Source organism: Oryctolagus cuniculus, chromosome 7 (genome assembly GCF_964237555.1).
Source record: "Oryctolagus cuniculus chromosome 7, mOryCun1.1, whole genome shotgun sequence".
Classification (NCBI taxonomy): Eukaryota; Metazoa; Chordata; class Mammalia; order Lagomorpha; family Leporidae; genus Oryctolagus; species Oryctolagus cuniculus.
The window spans coordinates 150,119,135-150,142,712 of record NC_091438.1 but is presented as its reverse complement, the minus strand read 5'-3'; the positions used below and the strand labels follow the sequence as shown (position 1 = coordinate 150,142,712).

Below are 23,578 nucleotides of genomic sequence, written 5' to 3'. Positions count from 1 at the left end.
GGGGCGGCCCGGGTGGAAACACTTGGTACTTGCTGATACTCGCCGCAGCCGGGTGACGACAGAAGTTCACCTGCTGTGTGTTTGTGAGTTCCACAGGTCCCGTTTTTTAAAAGGGAAGGTGGAATAATCCACACGTGAGTCAGCCCGTGCTAACGGCAGGTTTGCTAAGAGGAGTCTGTCAACCGCCACCTGACGGTGATGTCTCCCAGCGACTGTGGGAGGAGCCCAGGGCTTTGCAGAGGCTAAGGTCTCAAGGGTCAAGGAAACTTAACGTCACCTCCGCTCCGACGCTGACACTGCCTGTGACCCCCAACGCTGCCCTTTGGCCTCGGTTTTCCTGTCTATACCGACTCCTAGCCCACTGCGGAGAAACGTGAACTTAAAGGTGCGAAGGGTCTGGCACGTGGATGACAGGAAATACTCTCTAGTTCCTACGTATTGCACACAGACGTTTACATGTAGAACTCGGCTGGAACACACAACCCCTCCAAATGCCACCTAGGAGAGAAAGGTCAGAAAATCCTCGCGGCGCAGGTGCGCGCTCGTCGCGAACGGCCCCGGCGCCACCCCGCCCCCGGCACCGCCCCCCGTGCCATCCAGCCCCGCCCCCGGAGCCGCCCCCCGGCGGCTGCGCTTGCGCAGAGACACCGCCCCCAAGTTTGTTGTTTGCCGGGACCCGGGTCCGGGACGCCCGTTTGGTGGGGCCGGGCCGCGGCGCCGCCATGGCGCTGCGACAGGCACTGGGCCGGGGCCTGCAGCTGGGCCGGGCGCTGCTCCTGCGCTTCACAGCCAAGCCTGGTCCGGCCTGCAGCTGGGGGCGCCCCGGCCCGGCGGCGGGCTGGGGCCGCGTAGAGCGCCCGGGCCGGGACGCGGTGCCTGGCGTGCAGCGGCGCGGGGGCGGCTTGGGGCTCCCCGACCGCTACCGCTTCTTCCGCCAGTCGGTGGCCGGGCTGGCGGCGCGGCTCCAGCGGCAGTTCGCGATGCGGGCTCGGGGCGGCGCGGGCCCTCGCGGCCGGGCGGTCTTTCTGGCCTTCGGGCTGGGCCTGGGCCTCATCGAGGAGAAGCAGGCGGAGAGCCGACGGGCCGCCGCGGCCTGCCGGGAGATCCAGGTGAGCGCGCTGGAGCCGGGCCCCCGCACGACAAGAGCGGGGCCGTCTGGGCGCGGGCCTGGAGCCAGCGGCGGTGGGACTGGAGTGGGGGCGGTCCTGGGGGCGGAGCCTGAGCCCGTGGGCGGTGCGGGCATGGGGTGTGGGCGTGGCCTGGGGCGTGGCCCTGAGCTGCGGAGCAAGGCGGGGCGGGGGCTGACGGTTCTCGTTTATTTCACCTAATATGGGGCCAGTACCGCCCACTTCTTTTACTGTTTCCCTGTTGTGGTTCCAGTTTTCTAAAATTCGACGATCGCTAAATCATAGCATTCCTATCCCTGGAGGTAGGTGTGGTCCCCAGTCTATGGAGGAGAAAGCGCTCAGGTAGTGTGACTTACCCAAGGTCACACAGCCACTGCAGGACCGTGCCTGAAGCCTGTGTCCTTCGCCGAGACCCAGGCTGCCCCGTTTAGCCGCTCAGCTCCGACGTTCTAGGTAACCTGTGCGGAGCCAGCCGCGCACGCGCAGTGGGGAGGAGGCTGCGCTAGTCGGGGTTCTCCTGCCAACCCAGCCAGTGAGCCGCGTGTTTAGAGCGGTTTATTTTAAGGCCTTGGCTCACGGCAGGTGCACGTGTCAGTCTTGCCGCATGCCCCCCAGGCCCTCTGCTGGCAGAATTCCCTTTTCCAGGGAGGTGCGATTTCTCACGGGCTTCGGAACCACTCCTTGCGTTGGTGCAGCCCCTGTGTCCTGCAGGTGGAAGCAGACGGTGACAGCGGGTGGGCCGAGGACCAGTCGGGGTCTCGCTGTCTCCTGGTTTCCAGTCCTGATTCCTCATCGCCATAGCGTCTGGTCTTTGCGCCCCGGGCAGTCTGGGTGACAGGTGACATCAGCCTCGTCCCCAGCCCCTGTCCTTGTCTTCTGCCACAGGCAGCCGCTGATGGAAACCTTGGCAAATCTTGCCTGAAACTGAAGGGACTTGGTGGTCTGAGGGACCCCGCCTCCCAAGCTTCAGTTCCTTCTCCTGAGCTCACACTTTCCCCTCCTGTGTGTGTGTGTGTGTGTGTGTGTGTGTGTGTGTGTTTGACAGGCAGAGTGGACAGTGAGAGAGAGAGAGAGAAAGGTCTTCCTTTGCCGTTGGTTCACCCTCCAATGGCCGCTGCAGCCAGCGCACCGCGCTGATCCGAAGGCAGGAGCCAGGTGCTTCTCCTGGTCTCCCATAGGGTGCAGGGCCCAAGTACTTGGGCCATCCTCCACTGCACTCCCGGGCCACAGCAGAGAGCTGGCCTGGAAGAGGGGCAACCGGGACAGAATCCGGCGCCCCGACCAGGACTAGAACCCGGTGTGCCGGCGGGCTCCGGCCCACCCTCCTGTGTTTTAAAGTCTCTACTTAGTTACCATTTGTTCCTATCACAGAATTCAGGGGTTGGATTTCTTTTGAACAGGATCAGCGGATGTTGCCATTCTAGTGCTAAAGTTCCACCTGGCGCCGCTCGGGGATAGAATAGTGGCTGCTGCCTTTAGATGGAGCTGTGTTTAAAAAAAGGAAAAAGAGGGCCCGGCGCTGTGACATACAAGGTTGAGCCTCCGCCTGCAGCGCCGGCATCCCATATGGGCTCTGCTTCAAGTCCAAGCTGCTCCTCTGATCCAGCTCCCTGCTTCCTGGCCCAGGAAGAAGAACTGGTTTCGGTCTGACCCAGCCCTGACCATTACAGCCATTTGGGGAATGAACCAATGGATAGAAGATCTCTGTCTCTCCCTCTCTTTCTCTCTGTAACTCTTTCAAGTAAATAAAATGAATCTTGAAAATAAAAAAGTCAGGGGCCGGCGCTGTGGCACAGCAGGTTAACACCCTGGCCTGAAGAGCATCCCATATAGGCGCCAGTTCAAGACCCGGCTGCTCCACTTCCAATCCAGCTCTCTGCTGTGGCCTGGGAAAGCAGTGGAGGATGGCCCGAGTCCTTGGGCCCCTGCACCCACGTGGGAGACCTGGAAGAAGTGCCTGGTTTCAAATTGGCGCAGCTCCAGCCATTGCGGCCAACTGGGGAGTGAATCATCAGATGGAAGACCTTTCTCTCTCTCTCTCACCTCTCCTCTCTCTGTGTAACTCTGACTTTCAAATAAATAAATCTTAAAAAGAAAAAGAAAAAAGTCAAAACTCGGATGTAAGATAGGTAAACGGCACGAGCTTGTCCAGGGGGCGAGTCAGACGATGAGTTGGTGTGTGCGAAGGTGGGCGGCACCAGTGGCCATTGAAAAAGTGCACAGGTAACAGAAGAGCCCAAATTAAAGCCAGCGAAAATACCAACTGCTGGGCAGTGAGGATACAGAGACAGCGGATTGCTCGGCCATTGCGGATGGGCATGGACAATGGAGAAGAACTTGGCAGTTTACTGTCAGAGTGAACATGGATCTACCTTACAACCCGTTGCTGCAGTCTTGGGCATTTACCCAGGGGGACAACAACATGTTCCTGCAAAGACTGTACACAGTCAGCTGCGCTGGAAAACTCTGGTGGTTCCTCAGAAGATTAAAGGAGAATCAAGCCTGGCTCCTCACTTGGCTTCTGAGGGTGTGCCGGAAGACATGGAAGCCGGGACAGGAACCCTTGCTCACGGCAGCACCACTGTTGATGTGGTCCAAAGGCAGAAGCCGCCCGCGTGCCCGTCACTGGATGAGTGGACACACAGAGCGTGCCCTGTGTGGGGTGTTATTCCGCCTTGACAAGGGAGGAAGTGCTGCGGCAGTGCTGTGCTGGCATCCCACATGGGCGCCGGTTCACGTCCCGGCTGCTCCACTTCTGACCCAGCTTCCTGCTAATGCGCCTGGGAAAACAGTGGAAAACGGCCCAAGTGCTTGGGCCCCTGCACCCACGTGGGAGACCCAGAAGAGGCTCCTGGCTCCTGGCTTCGGATCTGCCCAGCTCTGGCTACTGCGGCCATTTGGGGAGTGAACCAGCAGATGGAAGACCTCTCTCTCTGTCCCTCCCTCCATGTAACTCTGCCATTCAGATAAATAAATCTTGGAAAAGGGAGGGAATGCTGACCTTGCCCTACAAGGATGAACTTGGAGATGAGCTGCGGGCAGTAAGCGGCGATTCCACTCCTGGAGGTCCCCAGAGCATCGGGCACAGAGACAGAAAGGGCAAGGCTGGTTCCCGGGCGCTGCGGAGGGCACTGGGCAGTTCCTGTTCACGGGGCAGAGTCTCCATCTTGCAAGGCCAACTAAGTTCAGGAGATGGATGGAGGTGCACAACAGGGTGAACGAGCTTAGCGCTGTGGGCTGGACCCTTCAAGATGGCTCACGTGGCAGCTCTGAAGTTCACTGCACGATGAAATGCCCTGAAAGCTCGATTCATAAAGCCGAAATGCCGGAACAACCCGGATGGCCCTGACGCGGGGATGCCACACAAGCGGTGCGTCCATAATGAAATACTCTGAGCCGTGAAGACGAGGAAGCAGCTGTGGATCCGGGTGACCGCCTCACTGAGCCTCGAGGGCGTTATTCTCAGTGAGAAACGTCCCAAGGGCTTACACACCAGAGGGTCCATGCCCATACGTTCCCTCCAGGCCGGAAGTGTGGAGAGGGAGGGCAGCTCAGGGGGCCCGGGACAGGCTGAGAGCAGTGTGAAGGGCCCCTCCCCCGTCCATGGAGCAGTTCTACATCCTGACGGGTGGTGGTGGCAGGAATCTGTACATGGGGTACAGTTGCTTTGGGACACACACACACACACACACACACACGCAGTGCAGGCTAAAAAAAGTGACGGGCTGGCGTTGTGGCATAGCCAGTTAGGCAGCCACGTGCAATGCCGGCATGCCAAATGAGTGCCAGTTTGAATCTTGGCTGCTTTACTTTTTTTTTTTAAAGATTTTATTTATTATTTATGTGAGAGGTAGAGTTACAGACAGAAGAGAGAGAGAAAGGTCTTCCATCTGCTGGTTCACTCCCCAAATGACCGCAACGGCTGGAGCTGGCCATTCCGAAGCCAGGAGTCAAGAGCTTCTTCTGGGTCTCCCACATGGGTGCAGCGGCCCAAGCACTCGGGCCATCTTCCACTGCTTTCCCAGGCCATAGCAGAGAGCTGGAGCAGAAGAGGAGCAGCTGGGACTTGAACCAGTGCCCATATGGGATGTCAGCGCTACAGGCAGAGGAGATTAACCTACTGTGCCAAGTGCTGGCCCTGCTCCACTTCTGATCCAGCTCCTTGCTCGTGCACCTGCACCCACTCAGGAAACCCAGGTGGAGTTCCAGACTCGTGGCTTTGAGCCAGCCCAGCCCCGGCTGTTGGAGCCATTTGGGGTACGAACCAGTAGATGGAAGATCAGTTGATATTTCTCTCTCTCTCTCTCTCTCTCTCACTGCCTTTCAAGTAAGTCAATCAATCAATCTTAAGAAGGTGATGACGGAGTAAACTCTTGCTGGTTTCGATACTGTGCTTCTGCTACGTGAGCTGTCACCATCGGAAGCCGGGCAAAGGGTACAGAAACACTTTGGACTGGGTTGTGGTTGTTTTTGTCACTGCCTTTGAGTCTATTAATTATTTCAAAGAAAAAAGTTTAAAGAAAAACAGGAGTGGGCATTTGGCCCCGCAGGTAAGACAGCCGTGTCTCGGAGTGTGCAGTGGGTACCAGCTGTGACCCTGACTCTGGCTTCCTGCTGGCGCAGACCTGGGGGGCGGCAGGTGATGGCCCAGTGATTGGTCTCCTGCCACCCACACAAGAGGCCTGGATTGAGCACCTGGCTTCAGCCCTGGCCCAGCCCCGGCAGAACATTTGGGAGTGAACCAGAGGATGGGAGCATTTTCACTTACTCTCACTCTGTTTCTCAAGTAAGTAAAAAATGTAAAAAAAAAAAAAAAAGTAAATAGTACTTTTTTTTTTTTTTTAAGATTTTATATCTTTCTTTCAGAGGTAGAGTTACAGACAGAGGGAGAGACAGAGAGAAAGGTCTTCCATCCACTGGTTCACTCCCTGGATGGCCGCAATAGCCGCAGCTGGGCTGATCCAAAGCCAGGAGCCAGGAGCTCCTTCTGGGTCTCCCATGCGGATGCAGGGGCCCAGGGACGTGGGCCATCCTCCACTGCTTTCCCAGCCCATACAGGAGCTGGATCAGAGGAGGAGCAGCTGGGACATAAACTGGCGCCCATATGGGATGCCGGTGCTGCAGGCGGAGGCTTAACCTACTACATCATAGTGCCGGCCCCGAATAGTGCTTTAAAAAAAAAAAGCTTAAAAATATGCCTCCTTTTCAAAGCCGTAGTTGGTACAGAATTGCTCCACAAAATACTGCTTGGGGCCGGCAGTGCCAGCATCCCATATGGGCACCGGTTCTAGTCCAGGCTGCTCCATTTCTGATCCGGCTCTCTGCTGTGGCCTGGGAAAGCAGTGAAAGATGGCCCAAGGCCTTGCGCTCCTGCTCCCATGTGGGAGGCCCAGAAGAAGCTCCTGTCTCCTGGCTTCAGATCGGTGCAGCTCCAGCCATTGCGGCCACCTGGGGAGTGAACCAGCAGATGGAAGACATCTTTCTCTCTCTCTTGCTCTCGCTCTCGCTCTGCCTCTGCCTCTCTGTAACTCTGCCTTTCAAATAAATAAATGAATCTTTTTAAAAAATACTGCTTCCTATTCATTTGTAAACGACTAGGAAAGGGAAGATAGACTTGAATTTTATTAAAACGTTCAAAGTTACAGTGCTAAGTATGTTAGCTTATAGAGTGAATTTGTGACTCTGGTGAGCCAGGCAGAGGAAGGCTGTAGAAGTGGGCTCAGAGGACGGCGTGAGCACTGGTGCAGAGAGGGGCTGCGCGGGACCAGTGCCACCACCACGCAAGGCAGCCTGGCACGGCACCAGGATAGGTGTCGGAGAACCTGGCAGCAGGTGTGGATGGCACAGGGACACGGGAGAGCAGCACAGATCAGTCTGGTTCAGAAACCGTGAAGGCGTAAGCATGGGAGGCCTGGAGATGGGTGCCCGGCTACAAAGGTGGGTGCGCCCTCGTGCCCATGGTGACTGATGAGAGTCGGGAGGGATCGGCATATGAGACTCTCCGAGAGGAAGCAGCGCCTGGGCGGGTGAGGTGACGGCCCTGAGTCTGACGCGGAGGCGAGCCCAGCGTTTCGGGGATAGGCTGTTTCCTTAGCACCACGCAGGGCCCAGCAGCCACCTGCCCCTGGCAGAACCTGTACTGAACCGGGTGACCCACCAGAGGCCCGAGAGGCAGCAACAGCCAGGCAGGGCTGAGTGACTGCTCCGGGGCGCGCCTGGTCTCATCTGCTTGCCTGCCGCGGGGCCAGGGCCAGGGCCCTGTGGGGAGCCGGCTGCACAGTCAGGCGGCTGCAGGACTGCCGGGGTGGGGGCAGCAGAGGACCATGTGTCCCCGGGACTCAGACGTCCTGACCTCGCCCCCGCCACACTGGGCTGTGCCTGTCATCGCGGTGCAGGGAAAGGACGTGAAAATGTGCTCAGGCAGAGTGGCCCGAGCCCCGGGGAGCAGTCAGGCCCGGTGCGGTTGGGTTTTTATGGACTCTGGGACTGTGGGTGTGAGGCCCCTGCCTCGGAACACCTCTCCCCGCCGGCTCTCTTCCTTCCCTTCCCGGCTCCCTGGCTCACGGAGCGCTCTCTCCCTCGCAGGCCATCTTCACCCAGAGAAGCAGGCTGGAGGCCGACCCGCTGGCCGCCAGGCGCCGGCAGGGCTTCCAGCTGGAGGAGTACCTGATCGGGCAGCCCATCGGCAAGGGCTGCAGCGCCGCCGTCTACGAAGCCGCCATGCCCGCCTTGCCTGTGCGCCTGGAGGTGGCACAGGGTGCCCGGCGCCCGGGGAGCGGCCCGGATCCCGCGGCAGCAGGAGCCCAGGAGGCGCACGCTCCCGCCACCCCTGCCTTTCCCTTGGCCATCAAGATGATGTGGAACATCTCGGTAAGGGCGGCCCTTCCTCTGCTGAGTCGGCGTCGCCCACAGCGCGGGGTCTTGGTGGGCCCTGGGGAGGGTCCTCCGGGCGGGAGCTAGGGAACGTGTGGCCCCGCCCCCTCGCCATCTCTCCCGGGGTCCAGAGCTCCCTGTAACCTGTCCGCAGCCACCTGGGACTGAGCAGCTCAGGGGGGGGCCTCGGGTCCTGCCTCTGGAGCCAGCTCCTGGGGGGTGCCAGTGCAGTGGGTCTGTGGGCCACGCAGGAGCGAGTGCCCGCACCAGTGGCTTCCAGACCCATCGGTGGGCTCACGTCTGGCCGGCCGTTGCTTGGAACCACCACCATGCTGGCGAGGAGCCGGCCCCCCCGCCCCACCCCCACCCCCAGCTGGAGGCCTCGCCTGTCAGCCCCGCTCTCAGCTCTCGGAAGGCCCTGGCAAGTAGAATACTTTCCCCGACATGAGCGTGGGTCTGTCTGTTAGAGGAATCTTTCCCCACCCGTCGAGGTTGGGTTTAGAGAATTAATCCACCCCTGGCACGCCCCTGCTCAGAACACGCACCCACGGCGGAGGCAGAGAGCGGCCCGGCCCCCCGCGCTCCATACCGGCGCGTGCAGTTTCTGGCTGGGATGCGGGCCTTGGGACCGGGAGTGTGGAGGCTTGGCTTCCCACCTCACAGCGTTGCCTCCTCCGCCTGAAGGTCAGAGCTGGCCCCAGGCACGCGGCCGCGTCTGTGTAACCCTGGTCTTTCCTGCTGCCGCTGCAGGCCGGCTCCTCCAGCGAGGCCATCTTCAGGACCATGAGCCAGGAGCTCGTCCCAGCCAGCCGAGTGGCCCTGGCCGGGGAGTACGGAGCGGTCACGCACAGGTGAGCGCCCCCCCCCCCACCTGGCCAGCTGAGTTCTTTGAGAGCCAAGTCATCGCCTGGGTCCCCGCACTCAGCGCGATGCCAGATGTGACACAGCAACAAATGTTTCCCGAATCATTTGATCAGGCGGGTTTTCAGTCGGGGGAGAATTTAGCTTGGCAAAGATTTCAGATCACGTGGCCCCAGCTGATGCAGATGGCGAATTCACATCAGAGCAGGGGAGAAAGGCCACTCGCAAATGCCCAGTTCCAAACGCGGGGGAAGTGGACGAGGCCCCAGACTCCTCCTAAGCGGTGTGCAGCGCCACCTAGTGGCTACGCCCGCTCGGGGCCCGTTGCACCAGCAGCTCCCTGCGCTGCCGGCACCAGAGTGCTGTGTCGTGCCAGAGTCCTGCGTGTGGGCAGAGCCCGGCCAGCGCAGCGCAGAGCAGAGCCAGTGTTGGCAGTGCCAGGGCAGCGTCTGCCCAGGTGCCCGGTAGGCCGTACGCTCCCTGCAGGGCCAGGCCACGCGGAGGGAGCGCGTGCTCCCTGTGGAGGGTGTTCTCAGCTGAGGGAAGAGCTGATTGGACGGTGCACGGCAGCCTGCAGGCCAGGCCGGCTCTGCAAATGCCGGCTGGGTCAGCGGCGCCCCCCAGGGAGCCGCGGGACAGCTGCGGTGCTGGTGACAGAGTGGAGGGTTGGCTTTCCCATCTCAGTCCCGTCAGGCGCAGGAAGACAGCGACGTGTGGGGATAGGCATGGAGAAGCCCTGTGGCCTGGAAGAGTCCCGGGTGGCTGAGTCCCTGCTGGGCCCCAGGAGCGTGGTGCTGCCGCCCTCCCCTCCCCAGCCCTCTGTGCAGGAAACAGCTGCCCAGGGCGGACGTGAATCCTCACTGCTGTGATGTCACCTGCCTGACGCCCCTCTGTCATTTCACAGCATGAATCGTCATCCAGCCCCCCCCCCAGATTGATTTTCACAGAGTTGCAGAGAAGGGGGGAGTCAGAGAGTCTTCCATCTGCTGGTTCATTCCCCAGACGGCTGCCATGGCCAGCACTGGGCCGGAGCGAAGCCAGGAGCCCCCTCTGGGTCTCCCACAAGAGTAGGGACCCAAGCACTTGGGCCATCTTCCACTACTTTCCCTGGCACATTAGCAGAGAGCTGGATCGGAAATGGAGCAGCCAGGACTTGAACTGGCACCCACATGGGATGCCAGCGTCACAGGTGGTGGCTTTGCCCACTGTGCTACAATGCCAACCCACCATGTAGTCTTTTTTTTAATATTTATTTATTTATTTGAAAGGCAGAGTTACAGAAAGGCAGAGAGAGAGAGAGAGATCTTCTGTCCGATTGTTCACTCCCCAGATGGCTACAACAGCCAGAGCTGCGCCAGTCTGAAGCCAGGAGCCATAGCAGAGAGTTAGATCAGAAGTGGAGCAGCTGGGTCTCGAACTGGCGCCCATATGGACGCCAGCAGGCTGCAGCTTTATCTGCTACGCCACAGCCAGCCCCCCACCATTTAGTCATAAATCAGACGTCTTTGTAGATTCGCTGCCGTCCGGCTGTGCCATAGGCGCATATCCATGGAGTGCAGGACGGCTGTGGCGGGAGCAGCTCTGCCCCACAAGCCCCCGGGAGTGTCCCCTGCCTGCACCTCCTAGGAGCCCCCCGCGAGGTGCACCTCCTGCTTCTCCGTCATCCGTCTGCACTTACCCCTCCACTCCGCCAAGCTGCCCCAGGACGGACGGCTCCTGACGCAGCAGCTTAGCACGTGCGTGGCCGCACCCCCCACCGACTCCCATGTTACTGTAGACCCATTGCCCTTGGAGCAGGCACCCGTCCTGGGGGCTGGTGCCCGGCAGGCAGCCCCTGGGTCTCGGCCAGGATGTCAGCTGGGCTTCCTGGAGCAGGAGTGGCAGGCAGGCAGCTGACATCCCTGCTGCTAAGTGCATCTGTGCCCGCCAGTCCTCCCACAGAGGCGGCGCTGGAGCCTGGAATAGGTCAGCTCAGGCCAGGTCCCTGCCTTAACCATTGCACAGTGAAGTCAGTGGGGCCCTCCCCTGCTGCACCACGGTCGCCTGGGCGGGGACTCCCCGGCCTGCTAGCACCTTGTCTGTGCTGCGTGACAGCTAACAGGTGACCCTAGGCACTTGACACCCCTCAGCGGCCTCAGTGTACCAGCTGGCCAAGGGCTGGCTCAGGGGGCAGACCTGGAATCCACACCAGGCAGTCTGATTCCAGGCCTCTTGCCCACTGTGTTCTGCCCTGGGAAGCAGAGCCGGGCAGTGGGCAGGGGGCCGCAGGGTGGCCTGGACATCACCGTGTGTTCCCCACCGTCGTGGCGGGTACTAAATCTACAAAAATGTTTGATGGAGGAGTAGTGGATGGAGTGCCGGAGCTTGCCGTGGCCTCAGGCTGTTTCCTTTCTTTCTGTCCTGTCTGGTCCTGGCCACTCGGCCCAACAGAAAATCCAAGGGACGTCCCAAGTGGCTGGCCCCTCACCCCAACATCATCCGGGTTTTCCGCGCCTTCACCTCGTCTGTACCACTGCTGCCGGGGGCCCTGGTCGACTACCCTGACGTGCTGCCCCCACGCCTCCACCCTGAGGGCCTGGGCCACGGACGGACGCTGTTCCTCGTCATGAAGAAGTGAGTGGCGGGCCCGGCAGGCCCCAGGGCGCCCCTGCGGGAGGACGGCCGTGCAGAGGGACAGGGCTGCCTGGGGAGCTGTTCCCTTTGGGGTGGCCGTCATGGAAGAAAGCTCCTGGGTGACTGTCCCTGCTCTGTGGCTGGCCTTCCCCCCCTCACCCTCTGTCCCGCCCAGCGATGCTGTAATGGGCTTCTCAGTGACCGCGTGAGCCCAACATCCTAAGTTCCATGTGGGGGCGGGACAGAAGGACAGCTCGGGGAAGGGGAAGAGGGGAGGCGGAGCCTAACGGTGATGTGCCCTCGGCACCAGCTACCCCTGCACCCTGCGCCAGTACCTTCGCGTGAACACCCCGAGCCCCCGCCTGGCCACGGTGATGACCCTGCAGTTGCTGGAGGGCGTGGCTCACCTGGTGCAGCAGGGCATCGCACACAGAGACCTGAAGTCTGACAACATCCTCGTGGAGCTGGACGCAGGTGGGCGCAGCGGGGATCTGCAGGCATGGGGAGCCCCCGGGGCCCCCCTGTTCAGCCCTCTGGGGAACAGACACCCATCGAGGCCTCGCCAACACAGGGCGGGGGGCGGGGCACGCCAGTCACTGACCTCTGCCCACTTTGTCTTCCTAGACGGCTGTCCCTGGCTGGTGATCACCGACTTCGGCTGCTGTCTGGCTGACGAGCACGTCGGCCTGCAGCTGCCGTTCACCAGCTGGTACGTGGATCGGGGCGGCAACGGCTGCCTGATGGCTCCGGAGGTGAGTCCCGCCGTGTGCCCTCGGCGTCACCGGTTCCCACCGAGTGACCGGGCGAGACCCGAGCCCTGGGGCTTACCCCACACTCCCACCTCTGAGCCGTGAGCTGGCACAGGCGCCTTCCCTTTGCTTTAACCTGCCCCGAGCCAGTTCTTCCGGGCTGAGCCGCAGCTCACTCAGCTCCTTCCCAGGGGCCGGGGGACCTGCCCGCAGCACGACTCGGCTCCTGCTTTCTGATCAGGTGTCCACGGCCTGTCCTGGCCCCAGGACGGTGATTGACTACAGCAAGGCCGACGCCTGGGCAGTGGGCGCGATTGCCTACGAGATCTTCGGGCTCGCCAACCCCTTTTACGGCCAGGGCAGGGCCCGCCTCGAGAGCCGCAGTTACCAGGAGGCCCAGCTGCCTGCCCTCCCTCCGTCGGTGCCCCCGGACGCCAGGCAGCTGGTGAAGTCCCTGCTCCAGCGAGAGCCAGCCAAGGTGAGGCTGCACCCAGGCTCCTGGGGGGCTGTATGGACAGCAGCTGCATTCACACCCCGGGCCAAAGGAGGGGTTTGGCCCAGCACCGCAGGGACGCACAGATTCCCTCTCATACAAAGGCCCCATACAGAGAGCTGGAAGATTTCATTGGGGGGGGGGCCGGGGGGCGGAGGCGGGGGGAGGGGGAGGGCAAGCCACTAAATCAGTAGAGTTCTCAAATCCTTTTTAAGATTTATCTATTTGAGGCCGGCGCCGCGGCTCACTAGGCTAATCCTCCGCCTAGCGGCGCCGGCACACCGGGTTCTAGTCCCGGTCGGGGCGCCGGATTCTGTCCCGGTTGCCCCTCTTCCAGGCCAGCCCTCTGCTGTGGCCAGGGAGTGCAGTGGAGGATGGCCCAGGTGCTTGGGCCCTGCACCCCATGGGAGACCAGGAAAAGCACCTGGCTCCTGGCTCCTGCCATCGGATCAGCGCGGTGCGCCGGCCGCAGCGCGCCGGCCGCGGCGGCCATTGGAGGGTGAACCAACGGCAAAGGAAGACCTTTCTCTCTGTCTCTCTCTCTCACTGTCCACTCTGCCTGTCAAAAAAAAAAAAAAAAGATTTATCTATTTGAAAGTTAAAGAAAGGGAGATCTTCCACCTGCTGATTCACTCCCCAGATGACCGCCAACAACCAGCACTGGGCCAGGCCACAGCCAGGAGCCAGGAGCTGCTTCCAGGCCTCCCATGTGGCTGCAGCGGCCCAAGCACTCGCGCTATCTTCCACTGCTTGCCCAGGCCATTAGCAGGGTTGGAAGTGGAGCAGCCGGGACTCAAACCTGTGCCCATTTGGTGCCAGTGTCACAGCCTGGGGCTTTACCTGCTACCCTGCAGCACGGCCCCCAGAGTTCTGGAATTCTAACAGTTCTTTTCTTGGCTTTAATTGCCTTGTCACTGGGGCAGGTGTTGTGACACAGTGGGCAGTGTCCGCCTCCCGCGTCGAGTGCTTGGTGTCAGTCCAGGCTTCTCTGCGCCTGACAGCTCCCTGTAACGCATCCGGGGGCAGCAGATGATGGCCTGGCTACTCGGGTCCCTGCCACCCACATGGGAGACCCAGCCGTGGGCCTAGGCTCCCAGCTTTGGCCTGGCCTATGCCTGGCTACTGTGAGCATTTGAGGACTGAATCAGCAGACGGATCAGTCACTCGTGTGTGTGGGTGTGCTCTCTCCTCTCTGTCACTCTGCTTTCAAGTAAATAAACACAAGAGAGAGGCACTGAGAGCCAAGACAGATCTTCCTTCCACTGGTTCACTCCCCCAAGTGGCCACAATGGCCGGGGCTGGGCCGGGCCACAGCAGGAGCCTGGAACTCCGTGTGGGTCTCCCATGTGGGTGGCAAGTTCTTGGGCCACCTGCTGCTGCTTCCCAGCACTCGGGCAGGGAGCTGGGTCAGCAGTGGAGCGGCTGGGACCCAAACCAGCGCTCCTGAGATGCTGGCGTTGGCAGGCAGCAGCTTAACCTGCTGTGCCACTTCGCCGGCCCCCAGACAGGTCTTTTTTGAAGTCACTAAGGGGGAAAAGGATGCAGTTTTCAGAAATGCTTGACAATGGGACTCGTGGCTGATGGAAGCAGCCAGACCTAATCAGACGGGGACACTGCAGAGCAGATCTGGACGTTGTGAAATCAACATTGACGGAATACAGTCAAGTCTGAGCTGGGGCCAGCCTGGTGCACAGCCGAGGGACGCCTGCCACCAACCGCTCACGGCCCAGGGGAGGTGTCGGTGAAGGTTTAATAGTTAACAGCCCCACCTGGAGTGGTGAGGCCACACCCACCCCGGCGCACGTACACGTGTGCTACCCCCCCCCCCACCCCGTGCTGCACACATGGAGGGACAGCAGCCAGGATCTGTCAGCGGGGAGAGGGTAGGGCTGGGCAGCTTCGGGCTCCCGAGCCTCAGTTTCCCTTCCTGTCGCAGAGGCCGTCCGCCCGAGTTGCCGCCAACGTGCTGCACCTAAGCCTGTGGGGGGAGCAGATCCTGGCGCTGAAGAACCTGCAGCTGGACCGGGTGGTGGGCTGGCTCCTCCAGCAGTCAGCCGCCGCCATGCTGGCCGGGAGGAGCTGTGTGGAGACGAAGATGAAGGTGCTCTTTCTGGCCAGCCTGGAGTGTGAGGCGCTCTGCCAAGCGGCCCTGCTGCTCCGCGCATGGAGGGCGGCCCCGGGGCAGCTCTGCGCATAGCTGGGGACGACCAGGGAGCCTGGCAGCATCTGTGTGGTGCAGGTCTGTGCATGCTGAGGGTGGGCTCCTGTGTGAGCGGGGAGGGGGTCGGAGATGGATGGCAGGGGGCTGGGCAGCCACTGGGGAGGCCATGTTCAGAGAGTGGCCTCACCCCAGCTGTGTGACTCGGAACGGGCACTGTGAGCCGTGTGCACCTTGGTTCTGGCTAACAAAACTAGACACTGCTCTAAACGAGGGTGTGGTCAGCTTTCCACAGAGGGTCAGACGAACAAACACACAGGTGAACAGCAGGGCGCAGCCAGGCTGCGGAGGGTCCACACCGAAGGCAGCAGCTGTCCTGGCCAGTGCGGCTGTGACACTGGCCTCACCCACACAGGCCACCTGGGCAGAGGCGCACACTTGCATGAGGCAGTGTATTCGGTGGGAGGCCTGCAGGGGCTGGGGGTCGGGTGGACCACGCCCGCAGTCTGTGTCAACAGCCCGGTGTGTTGGAGAGCGCATTGCTCCTCCTGCTACCGCATGAATCCTGCGCAGCGGCAGGGAGAAACGCCGTGGGAGTTAGCTCTGGTGTTCTAGGCGTGCTGGTGCCCTACAGTGCAACATTAAATGCAGTTACAACTGCAGAAACGAGTGCGGCTGGACTGCATGTTGCTTCCGTTCTTACACCCTGATGTGAGAAGACTTCGCAGGGCAAGGTCACCGGGGAAGACTGCGATTTATGTGTTTTCTGGGAACACAGCTATTGCCTAAAGCAAGGTGGACGTCAAGGTCAGCCAGGCAAGCTGCCGCTCGATTTTGTATCTCAGCGGTCAGCACCCCGGCCGTGTATCCGCCCTTGCAAAGCCAGGACGTGGCCATGTCGTGGCTGAGGAGCAGAGCTCCGTCTCGGGCAGCAGTGAGAAACCAGACTCCGGAATGCAGCCGCTGGCGACAGGGACAGCACGGGCCGCTGGCTCGGGGGCAGCTCTCCTTTTATTTGCGACAAGCGCCCACGCCTGCAGGGTGTCACCCGGTAGCGCAGGCTGGAGAACCACACTGAAACAATTCCCTGCCCCCACCCCCATCTCCCGCTGAGGTAAGGCCGTGCGCTTCCCACGGCTTAAAAAATAAAAACCCCACCCCGACAAACCCCACGTGCACGCTGCCAGGAGTCCCAGGCCGAGGCCCGTCAGTCTGACTTCTCCTTCTCCTTCATGTGCAAGAAGACCACGCTGAAGATGAAGAGCCCCACCATCATGGAGAAGGCGCTGGCGTAGTAGGGATAGGCCGAGGGGATGAAGCGCTCGTACTGCGTGTGCTGCAGCGGCCGCACCGACACCTGCAACGGGACAGCGTGCCAGGCCCCGGCCGCCGGGAGGCCCGAGCGCGGCCCGCGCAGGCCCAACACGGGCCCATGGCCTACCTGCGTGGACGAGTACAGGTGCGTGTAGCCCAGCCGGTTGTAATCCACTTTAAACTGGAACACGCCGTAGACGTCGGGCAACTTGAACTGGACGCTGTATTTGCCACCTGGGGAAAGAGCCGGCACAAATAGCCGAAGGCGTGTCCAGAGCACGTGTCGCGGGCTGCGTGAGCGCGCGTCGCGGGCCGCAGCACACCGCCTCCCCCGCACCCACCTTTCCTCTTCAGGAAGGTCCTCACGAAAGGATCAATGCGGACGAACTCCAGCTGGATGTCATCGCCGTCGAAGGGGACCCACCTGCCATTCGAGAGCTGCTCGATGACAATGCTGTACTCCTGGGGCGGGGGTGGGGGCGGGGGGGAGGTGGGTCAGCCGCAGCGACTGCACACAGGGCTGAGCCTGAGGCCCTGCCCACCACCCACCCCACATCCGTGCTGGCCACAGGCCCAGGTCCCTTAGTCCGTGTGCCACTGAAGTTGACCCAAGCCACTCAGCTCCCAGGGCCAGGCTCTGCACCTCGACTGACCCCAGGGGCAGAGGTCACCATCCTTAGTCAGGCCCCTCGGGCCCTGCTCAGAGGGTTCAAGGAACACGTCTGAGCTGAGCAGAAGCACCCCAGCCAGGCCTTGGGGCTCTTACCACCAGGTCAGTCACGGTGTAGGCGTTGGGGGGAGAGGTCTCGCCCACTCGATGATGGGACACGGGCCCCACGCGGAGGACGCCCTCCTCCTTGAACACCCAGCGGGACAGGGCCACGGCCAGCTCGTAGTTGCCCGTCTGTGGATACCTGCGGAGGGAAAGGAGAGGCTCGGGCACCACGGCCGGCGTCTCCTGTGCCACCAGTCGGAGGGGACGGAGAACAGCGTGACGTGTGGGTGGCGCTGCTCCGGCTGTTACCTGCAGTAAGCTTTCTAAAGGGAACGTGGCGAGGGCCGGGATGGGTCATTACCACAACAGTCTGGAGCAACGATACCAGTAGTGACATCATCAAGCCATCTGCAAGCCCCTGAAGATACTCAGTACCGCCCCCAGACCCTGCAGGCCACGCCCCCAGCCCAGCCCCCACCTCTGGGCACCAGGCGTGGCCTTCTGCACGGCTGAGTTGAAGAAGGCGTCGCTGAAGAAGTCGAGGGAGCCGCTGAAGATGACGCGGGCATTGTTCCTGGCCTGGAGCCCAGCGATGAGGAGGGTGTTCTTCCCCACGGCGTGCGGGTACTGGCAACAGAACCGGGCCGTCAGCCCCGCGGCGCCAGGGAGAGGGCAAAGCCGTCAGGCCCTAGGGCGGGACAGCAGATGGCACCCGGGGAGGACCCTGAGGTCCGGCCGCTGTGCCCCCACCCACGCTGCCACCTTGCACCTGTTTTCAGACAGAAAGCCCGCCATTGGGCCTAGAGGCCGCAGGCCGCAGGGCTGCCAAGGCCCTCACCTGGGTGATGGGTTTATCCGGGAAGAAGGAGTAGGAGGTAGAGGAGCCCGTCAGGATGTCCAACACCAGAGGGTTGTCGGGGTCGGCCACCATCCTGTGGGGGAAGGACAGCAGCCTGACGGGGACCCAGGACCTGGCTCCCAAGGGCCCCCCTCCCCCCAGGCCACCCTTCTCCACAGGCGACGCTGCAGCAGCTACGGGGCCTGACCCGGGATCAGACACCGACCTCCTCTGTATCCTCTGGGGCCAGGGGTGCCCCCAAAGAACCCAACTCTGCAGCAGCTACAGGGCCTGACCCGGGATCAGACATCGACCTCTGTATCCTCCGGGGCCAGGGGTGCCCCCAAAGAACCCCAGCTGTGGCCTGGCTCCCAAAACTGAAAGCTCCGGCTGTGTCCGCTCACTCACCCAACTCCTCGGAAAAGGATGGGATTCAGGGACGCCTTCCCCACAATGGTCGGGGCCTTCAGCAGGTTCTCGGTGTCGGCCACGATGAGTGTGTGCTGCAGAGGTCAGAGGTCAGACGGGGCTCAGGAAAAGGTTGTCCCGCGCCAGGGAGGCCTCCTGGCTCCCTCTTGGTTTCTGGGCTAAGCCGAGCTTTGCTGTGCGTGCCTGAAACTTACCTGGCCGAGGTCCGAGACGTCGTAGTTGTGGTGGTCGATGACGGCTGTTTTCTCCTCATCAAACTCAATCCCGCACTCACTGCCCAGCTCTCGAAGCGGGTCACCTGCACAGACCCCACAGGTGCCTGGCTGAGCCCACGCGGGGCCACCTGTCCTGCTTCCTCAGGGCACCCTCCGCTGGCCGGCCCTGAAGCCTGAGCTGCATCAGGCAGGGCTTGGCCCTGGGGGGCCCCGGGGACAGCATCTGAACTGACCCAACCACCACCGCGCCCTTGCCCTCCTCCAACACGCAGAGTTGGCTCCGCGCGAAAAGCCCCTCCCCAGGAACGCAGCGCCCTCACCCGGGGAGCTGGGCCCCTGCCTCCTCTGCTCCGTGCTGTCACTCCACCGAGACACCCACCTGGGCACCCATTAGGAGTAGAGATTTTTAGAAATCGGCTGGTTTTTAGCAAATGGACAGCCTGGCCAGGCTGTTCACTGCCGCAGCAGAGTGGCCGGTACGTGGGGCTCCTGACACCGCTCTCTACTTGTGGGTGCCTTGGAAATCTGAGGAAACAGAAATCTGTCCAGTGCTTTGGTGCTGTCCAATTAGCCTCACCCGACTGGCCACTCTTTCCAGAGGGAAGAGCCCAGCTGGGAGGGTCCCCAGCCTTTACAGATCTGCACCCCACTGTCACTGGGAGGGTGCCAGGCCTCACAGATCCGCACCCCACCGTCACTGGGAGGGTGCCAGGCCTCACAGATCCGCACCCCACTGTCGCTGGGAGGGTGCCAGGCCTCACAGATCCACACCCCACTGTCACTGGGAGGGTGCCAGGCCTCACAGATCCGCACCCCACCGTCGCGGGTCACAGGACGGCAGAGCAGGGCCTGGCTGTCGAACACTCTGCAGTTCTGTCGCTGACTCCCTGGCCTGGTGTCCCCCAACTCCTTGGGGAGATGGACAGCACCGGAATGTCCCAGGTCAGCCTTACCAATGTCTGAGCTGGCAGCCACCAGGACGCTGCCCCCGCCGTCAATGAAGGCACTGATGGTCTCCACGTTGATGTTGCCTCCGAAATCTGAAAGAAGGCACCGGACACGGTGACCCAGGAGGCTTCCCCTCTGCTGGCTAAAATCTGAGGGACTCCAGATCACCCACAGCCAATCCCAGGGCAGCGCCCCCTGCAGCCCAAATAGAGAGCGGGTTTCTCTATTTTACTCCATAAAGGGCAAGCGTCCACCGATCCACAGCAGATTCAAATAATGGCTCAGATTTAAATTCTGGTCAAACTTCCTAGCCAAACACGTAATTCCATTTGTCAATTTAGCTGCACATACTTCAAGTCACATATAAAATCGTTGGGGCCGGCACTGTGGCGTAGTGGGCTAAGCCTCTGCCTGTGGCACCGGCATCCCATGTGGACACCAGTTCCAGTCCTGGGCCTGCTCCTCTCCTATCCAGCTCTCTGCTATGGCCTGGGAGAGCAGTGGAAGATGGCCCGAGTGCTTGGGCCCCTGCACCCACGTGGGAGACCTGGAAGAAGCTCTTGGCTTCAGATAGCCCCAGCTTCCAGCCATTGCGACCATTTGGGGAGTGAACCAGCAGGTGGAAGACCTCTCTCTGTCTCTCCCTGTCTGTAACTATCAAATAAAAAAAGAAAAAATGCAGTCGTCCCTGGGGCCGGTGTTGTGCAGCTGGCGAAATGCAGCCACCCCTCGGCACCCAAGGGGAGGAGTCAGGACCCTGTGGCGACCAAACTCCCGGGATGCTTCTGTCCCTGGCGCAGCAGGGCAAGCCCGCCCACACCCTCCCGTGCTCCTGCTCCTCTAGATCACTAAGCCCGACCGCTGCCGGAACACAAAGCCGCTTTGTGTAGGCACAGTGACCAGTGTCCAAGTCTGAACACAGGCAGTGCGGATGCCATCGGGTTCGGAACCCTTTGCCCCTGGGTGTGGGCCTGTGTATGTGGCGGGCCGCGTGGGGTCCCGTGGAAGTGCTACACTCACTCAGACTCGTCACCCGCGCTGAGGCCACGTCGGGTCCCCTGCGGCTTCCGAGGCCCCATCACTCCCACTTAGTTGTGTGAGATGCGCATCTGAAACCGCTTGCGAACCTGGGGATGGCGCTGTCACGGCAGATCACCCACAACAGAAACCCAGCACACCCGGGTCTTCCTAACTGATGCTCTGGGGCCACAGCCACCCCAGCACTCTGGCCTCCAACTCCAAAGGCACATGCGGCTGGGAGCGACAGGAGCTCAGGGGAGGCTCAGACCCTCGCTCTGTCCAAGCGGAGACCAGGGACTTGCTGGGCCGCTCCGCCCCAGGCTGTGATCTGCAGTGGCCACGTCCAGGCCGCGCGCCGTCCCCTCCACGCGGGACGCCAGGGCCCCGGCTTCCGCCGCGCGTGGCCGCACCGGACTCACGGTCCTCAGCTGCGTCTTCCAGGGCGTGGGCGCCCGGGCCCGGGCCCGAACCGGACGCTCCCCTCTCCCTGCCGAGCGGCGGCCCATGCCGGGAGCCAGCCACGACCAAGACCCGGAAGAAAGCGCTCGCCTGGCGATGGGCCTCGGCCCCCGGCTCCCTTACCTTCCACCGAGGGGGAGAAGATGACGAGGTTGTCGTAGAGGAACTCCCCGTACTTAATGAGGGACAGGCTGGGGTCATCGGCGCTCTTGAAAGTGAGCTCAAAGCCGCGGTCTAGAAGAGAAGCCAGCGGGGAACTGAGGCACACGGGACGCAGAGGGAAAGCCCTGCCGCCGACAGCGCGCCCCCGGCCCACCAGGCCGGCCCTTCCGACCCCCGGCGCTCAGCCGCCGTCCCCTAGGAGCCCGCGCTCACCTTTCAGGCTTCGGAAAAAAAGCGAGTGCGTCTCCCGCAGGTTGAGGTTGTCCAGCAGCACTAAGGTGCGGGGGCCGCTGGCGAAGGCCGAGCCAAGCAAGGGCAGCAGCACCCACAAGAGCCACCGAGCTCGGGCCGCGATGCCGGGGTCCATGTTCCTCCTCCAGCCCAAGAGCCCAGCACCTGGACACCGGAAGTGCCCCCTCCACGGCCGCGAGCGGCGATTGGGCGGCCGTGGAGCGCCACCCGGAAGTGATCAGGCTACGCGGGGTCGGGGGCTGCCCGAGCGGCGGCTTTGGCGGTAAGGAGCCGAGAGCCCGCCGGAAGTGCCCCGGTTGAAGATGGAGTCTCGGGAGCCTATTGGTGGAAGGGGCGCGAGGCCCCGCCCCTCAGCGGAAAAGGCTCAATCCGAGAGAGACAGCTCTGCAGCCGCAGCCAATCAGCAAGGCCTAGTGGCCCTCGTTCCTGCCCTGGTCCCGAGCCCGCCCGCTGGCAGGACCCCGTGGTCCCTGCGGCTTGCTTATTAGACTGCTTTTGCCCCCGGCCTTACCGTGCCGGAACGACTTTGGGGCCACCCTGACCACCTCCGTGGTCCTCACTACTCTAGGGCAGCGTCGGGACTAGAACCCAGGCGCCACCACCATCTCTGGGACCCAAGGAGTCGGGAAATGAATCGGGAACTGGGGCACTTGGAGCCGCCGCCGATGCCTGCCCCTGCCCGGCGTGGTGTCCCAGGCTGGATGAGTAGTGGGCTGGCCGAGCGAGTCTAATCCAAACCCGCTGTGCCGGTGCACTGTTCGGTGGGGTCTCAGGCCTCACGCCCCGCCCCGTCGCTGGCCCTGCAGGTCCCTGTCCTGGGCTTCCCTCCGCACAGCCCGGGCTCCCACCCGCTGCCTTTGGCTCTCCAGAGCACGCCGTCCGCTCCCCAGGGCCCGCGCCCCTCGTGGAGCCCCACCCAGGGCAGCCCCCTTCACTAAGGCGCTTTGTTCCCCACACAGACCCGATGTCGCCCCCCGGACCCGGTATGCCCTGCGGACTGCCTCCTCCAAGAGCTCCCAGGCCCAGGCGCGCGGGTTTGGGGCCTGCCACCGTATTGATAGGCAATAGGGCAGGAGGGAGGCGCGCCAAGGACCCGCAGCTTTGCGGGCCCTGGGAGGCAGAGCTTAGCCCCATGTCGTCTGTGTGATCCGTGTGAAAGGAGGCTCAAGGCCACGCCTCTTCCCTCAGATTATACTCCCTGAGGGGCGGGCCTGGGACTCAGTGGGCAGGGGGCGGCTCCCGGGTGAGTTCCGCAGGGCGGGCGGGGGGCGGCTCCGGGTGAGTTCCGCAGGGCGGGCGGGGGGCGGCTCCCGGTGAGTACCGCAGAGTGGGCGGGGGGGCGGCTCCCGGGTGAGTACCGCAGGGAGGGCAGGGGGCGGCCCCCGGGTGAGTACCGCGGAGTGGGCGGGGGGCGGCTCCCGGGTGAGTACCGCAGGGAGGGCAGGGGGCGGCTCCCGGTGAGTACCGCAGGGTGGGCAGGAGGCGGCTCCCGGGTGAGTACCGCAGGGAGGGCAGGGGGCGGCCCCCGGGTGAGTACCGCGGAGTGGGCGGGGGGCGGCTCCCGGGTGAGTACCGCAGGGAGGGCAGGGGGCGGCTCCCGGTGAGTACCGCCGGGCGGGCAGGGGGCGGCTCCCGGTGAGTACCGCAGGGCGGGCGGGGGGCGGCTCCCGGGTGAGTACCGCAGAGTGGACAGGGCGGCTCCCGGGTGAGTACCGCAGGGTGGGCCGCAGGGCGGGCTGGGGGCGGCTCTGGGTGAGCAGGGTGGGCAGGGGACGGCACCCGGGTGAGTACCGCAGGGTGGGCAGGGGGCGGCTCCTGGTGAGTACCGCAGGGTGGGCGGGGGCGGCTCCCGGGTGAGTACCGCAGGGTGGACAGGGGACGCTCCCAGTACTGCAAGATGGGCAGGGGGTGCTCCTGGGTGAGTACTGCAGGGTGGGCAGGGGGCGGCTCTGGGTGAGTACAGCAGGGTGGGCAGGGGGGCGGCCCCCGGGTGAGTACCGCGGAGTGGGCGGGGGGCGGCTCCCGGGTGAGTACCGCAGGGCGGGCGGGGGCGGCTCCCGGGTGTGTACCGCAGGGTGGGCAGGGGGCGCTCCCGGGTGTGTACCGCAGGGTAGGCAGGGTTCATTTCTGAGGCACCCGGCCCTGATTTCCACAAGGTCGCAGGAAGATTCAGGTGCTCGCCCTGAAAGCCGCCCTTGCTCACGTGACTGCAGGGGGCTGTTGTAAAAGGCTCCCCTGGTTCAGAACCCCTTTCCCAGGCGGACAGGTGTTTGGCCGCTGCCTGGCTGGCCCCATCCCCCATCCGAGTGCCTGGGTCTCCATTCCAGCTCCCTGCTGATGCACACCCTGGAG

General features: G+C 62.6%; 2 protein-coding genes across 2 annotated transcripts; one reads left to right on the top strand and one right to left on the bottom strand.

The window, feature by feature from the left end:
• The first annotated feature begins 624 nt into the window (after positions 1-624).
• On the top strand, positions 625-15,543 carry PINK1 (PTEN induced kinase 1). The gene is made up of 8 exons (XM_008265769.4): positions 625-1,109; positions 7,713-7,997; positions 8,751-8,851; positions 11,292-11,474; positions 11,785-11,948; positions 12,099-12,226; positions 12,465-12,701; positions 14,653-15,543. The coding sequence occupies exons 1-8, from the start codon at positions 723-725 to the stop codon at positions 14,911-14,913; spliced, it is 1,746 nt and encodes a 581-aa protein (XP_008263991.3). The 5' UTR covers positions 625-722; the 3' UTR covers positions 14,914-15,543.
• A 324-nt stretch (positions 15,544-15,867) lies between these two features.
• DDOST (dolichyl-diphosphooligosaccharide--protein glycosyltransferase non-catalytic subunit) lies at positions 15,868-21,520 on the bottom strand. The gene is made up of 11 exons (XM_008265768.4): positions 21,188-21,520; positions 20,936-21,046; positions 19,339-19,425; positions 18,365-18,468; positions 18,150-18,244; positions 17,742-17,835; positions 17,382-17,530; positions 16,955-17,102; positions 16,530-16,650; positions 16,316-16,422; positions 15,868-16,231 (listed from the first exon to the last, which is right to left on the bottom strand). Exons 1-11 carry the CDS (start codon positions 21,339-21,341, stop codon positions 16,082-16,084), a joined length of 1,320 nt encoding a protein of 439 aa, XP_008263990.2. The 5' UTR covers positions 21,342-21,520; the 3' UTR covers positions 15,868-16,081.
• Between the last annotated feature and the right edge of the window lie 2,058 nt (positions 21,521-23,578).

Bases quoted from the DNA above. Each gene is read 5' to 3' on its own strand.
- PINK1 (XM_008265769.4), top strand. From the start codon at position 723: ATGGCGCTGCGACAGGCACTGGGCCGGGGCCTGCAGCTGGGCCGGGCG. The intron at 1,110-7,712 runs GTGAGCGCGCTG...TCTCCCTCGCAG, and splicing joins CGGCCTGCCGGGAGATCCAG to GCCATCTTCACCCAGAGAAG. The intron at 11,949-12,098 runs GTGGGCGCAGCG...TTGTCTTCCTAG, and splicing joins CCTCGTGGAGCTGGACGCAG to ACGGCTGTCCCTGGCTGGTG.
- DDOST (XM_008265768.4), bottom strand. From the start codon at position 21,341: ATGGACCCCGGCATCGCGGCCCGAGCTCGGTGGCTCTTGTGGGTGCTG. The intron at 21,047-21,187 runs GTGAGCGCGGGC...CTTCTCTTCTAG, and splicing joins TTTTTTCCGAAGCCTGAAAG to ACCGCGGCTTTGAGCTCACT. The intron at 17,836-18,149 runs GTGAGTGAGCGG...CTTCCCCCACAG, and splicing joins ATCCTTTTCCGAGGAGTTGG to GATGGTGGCCGACCCCGACA.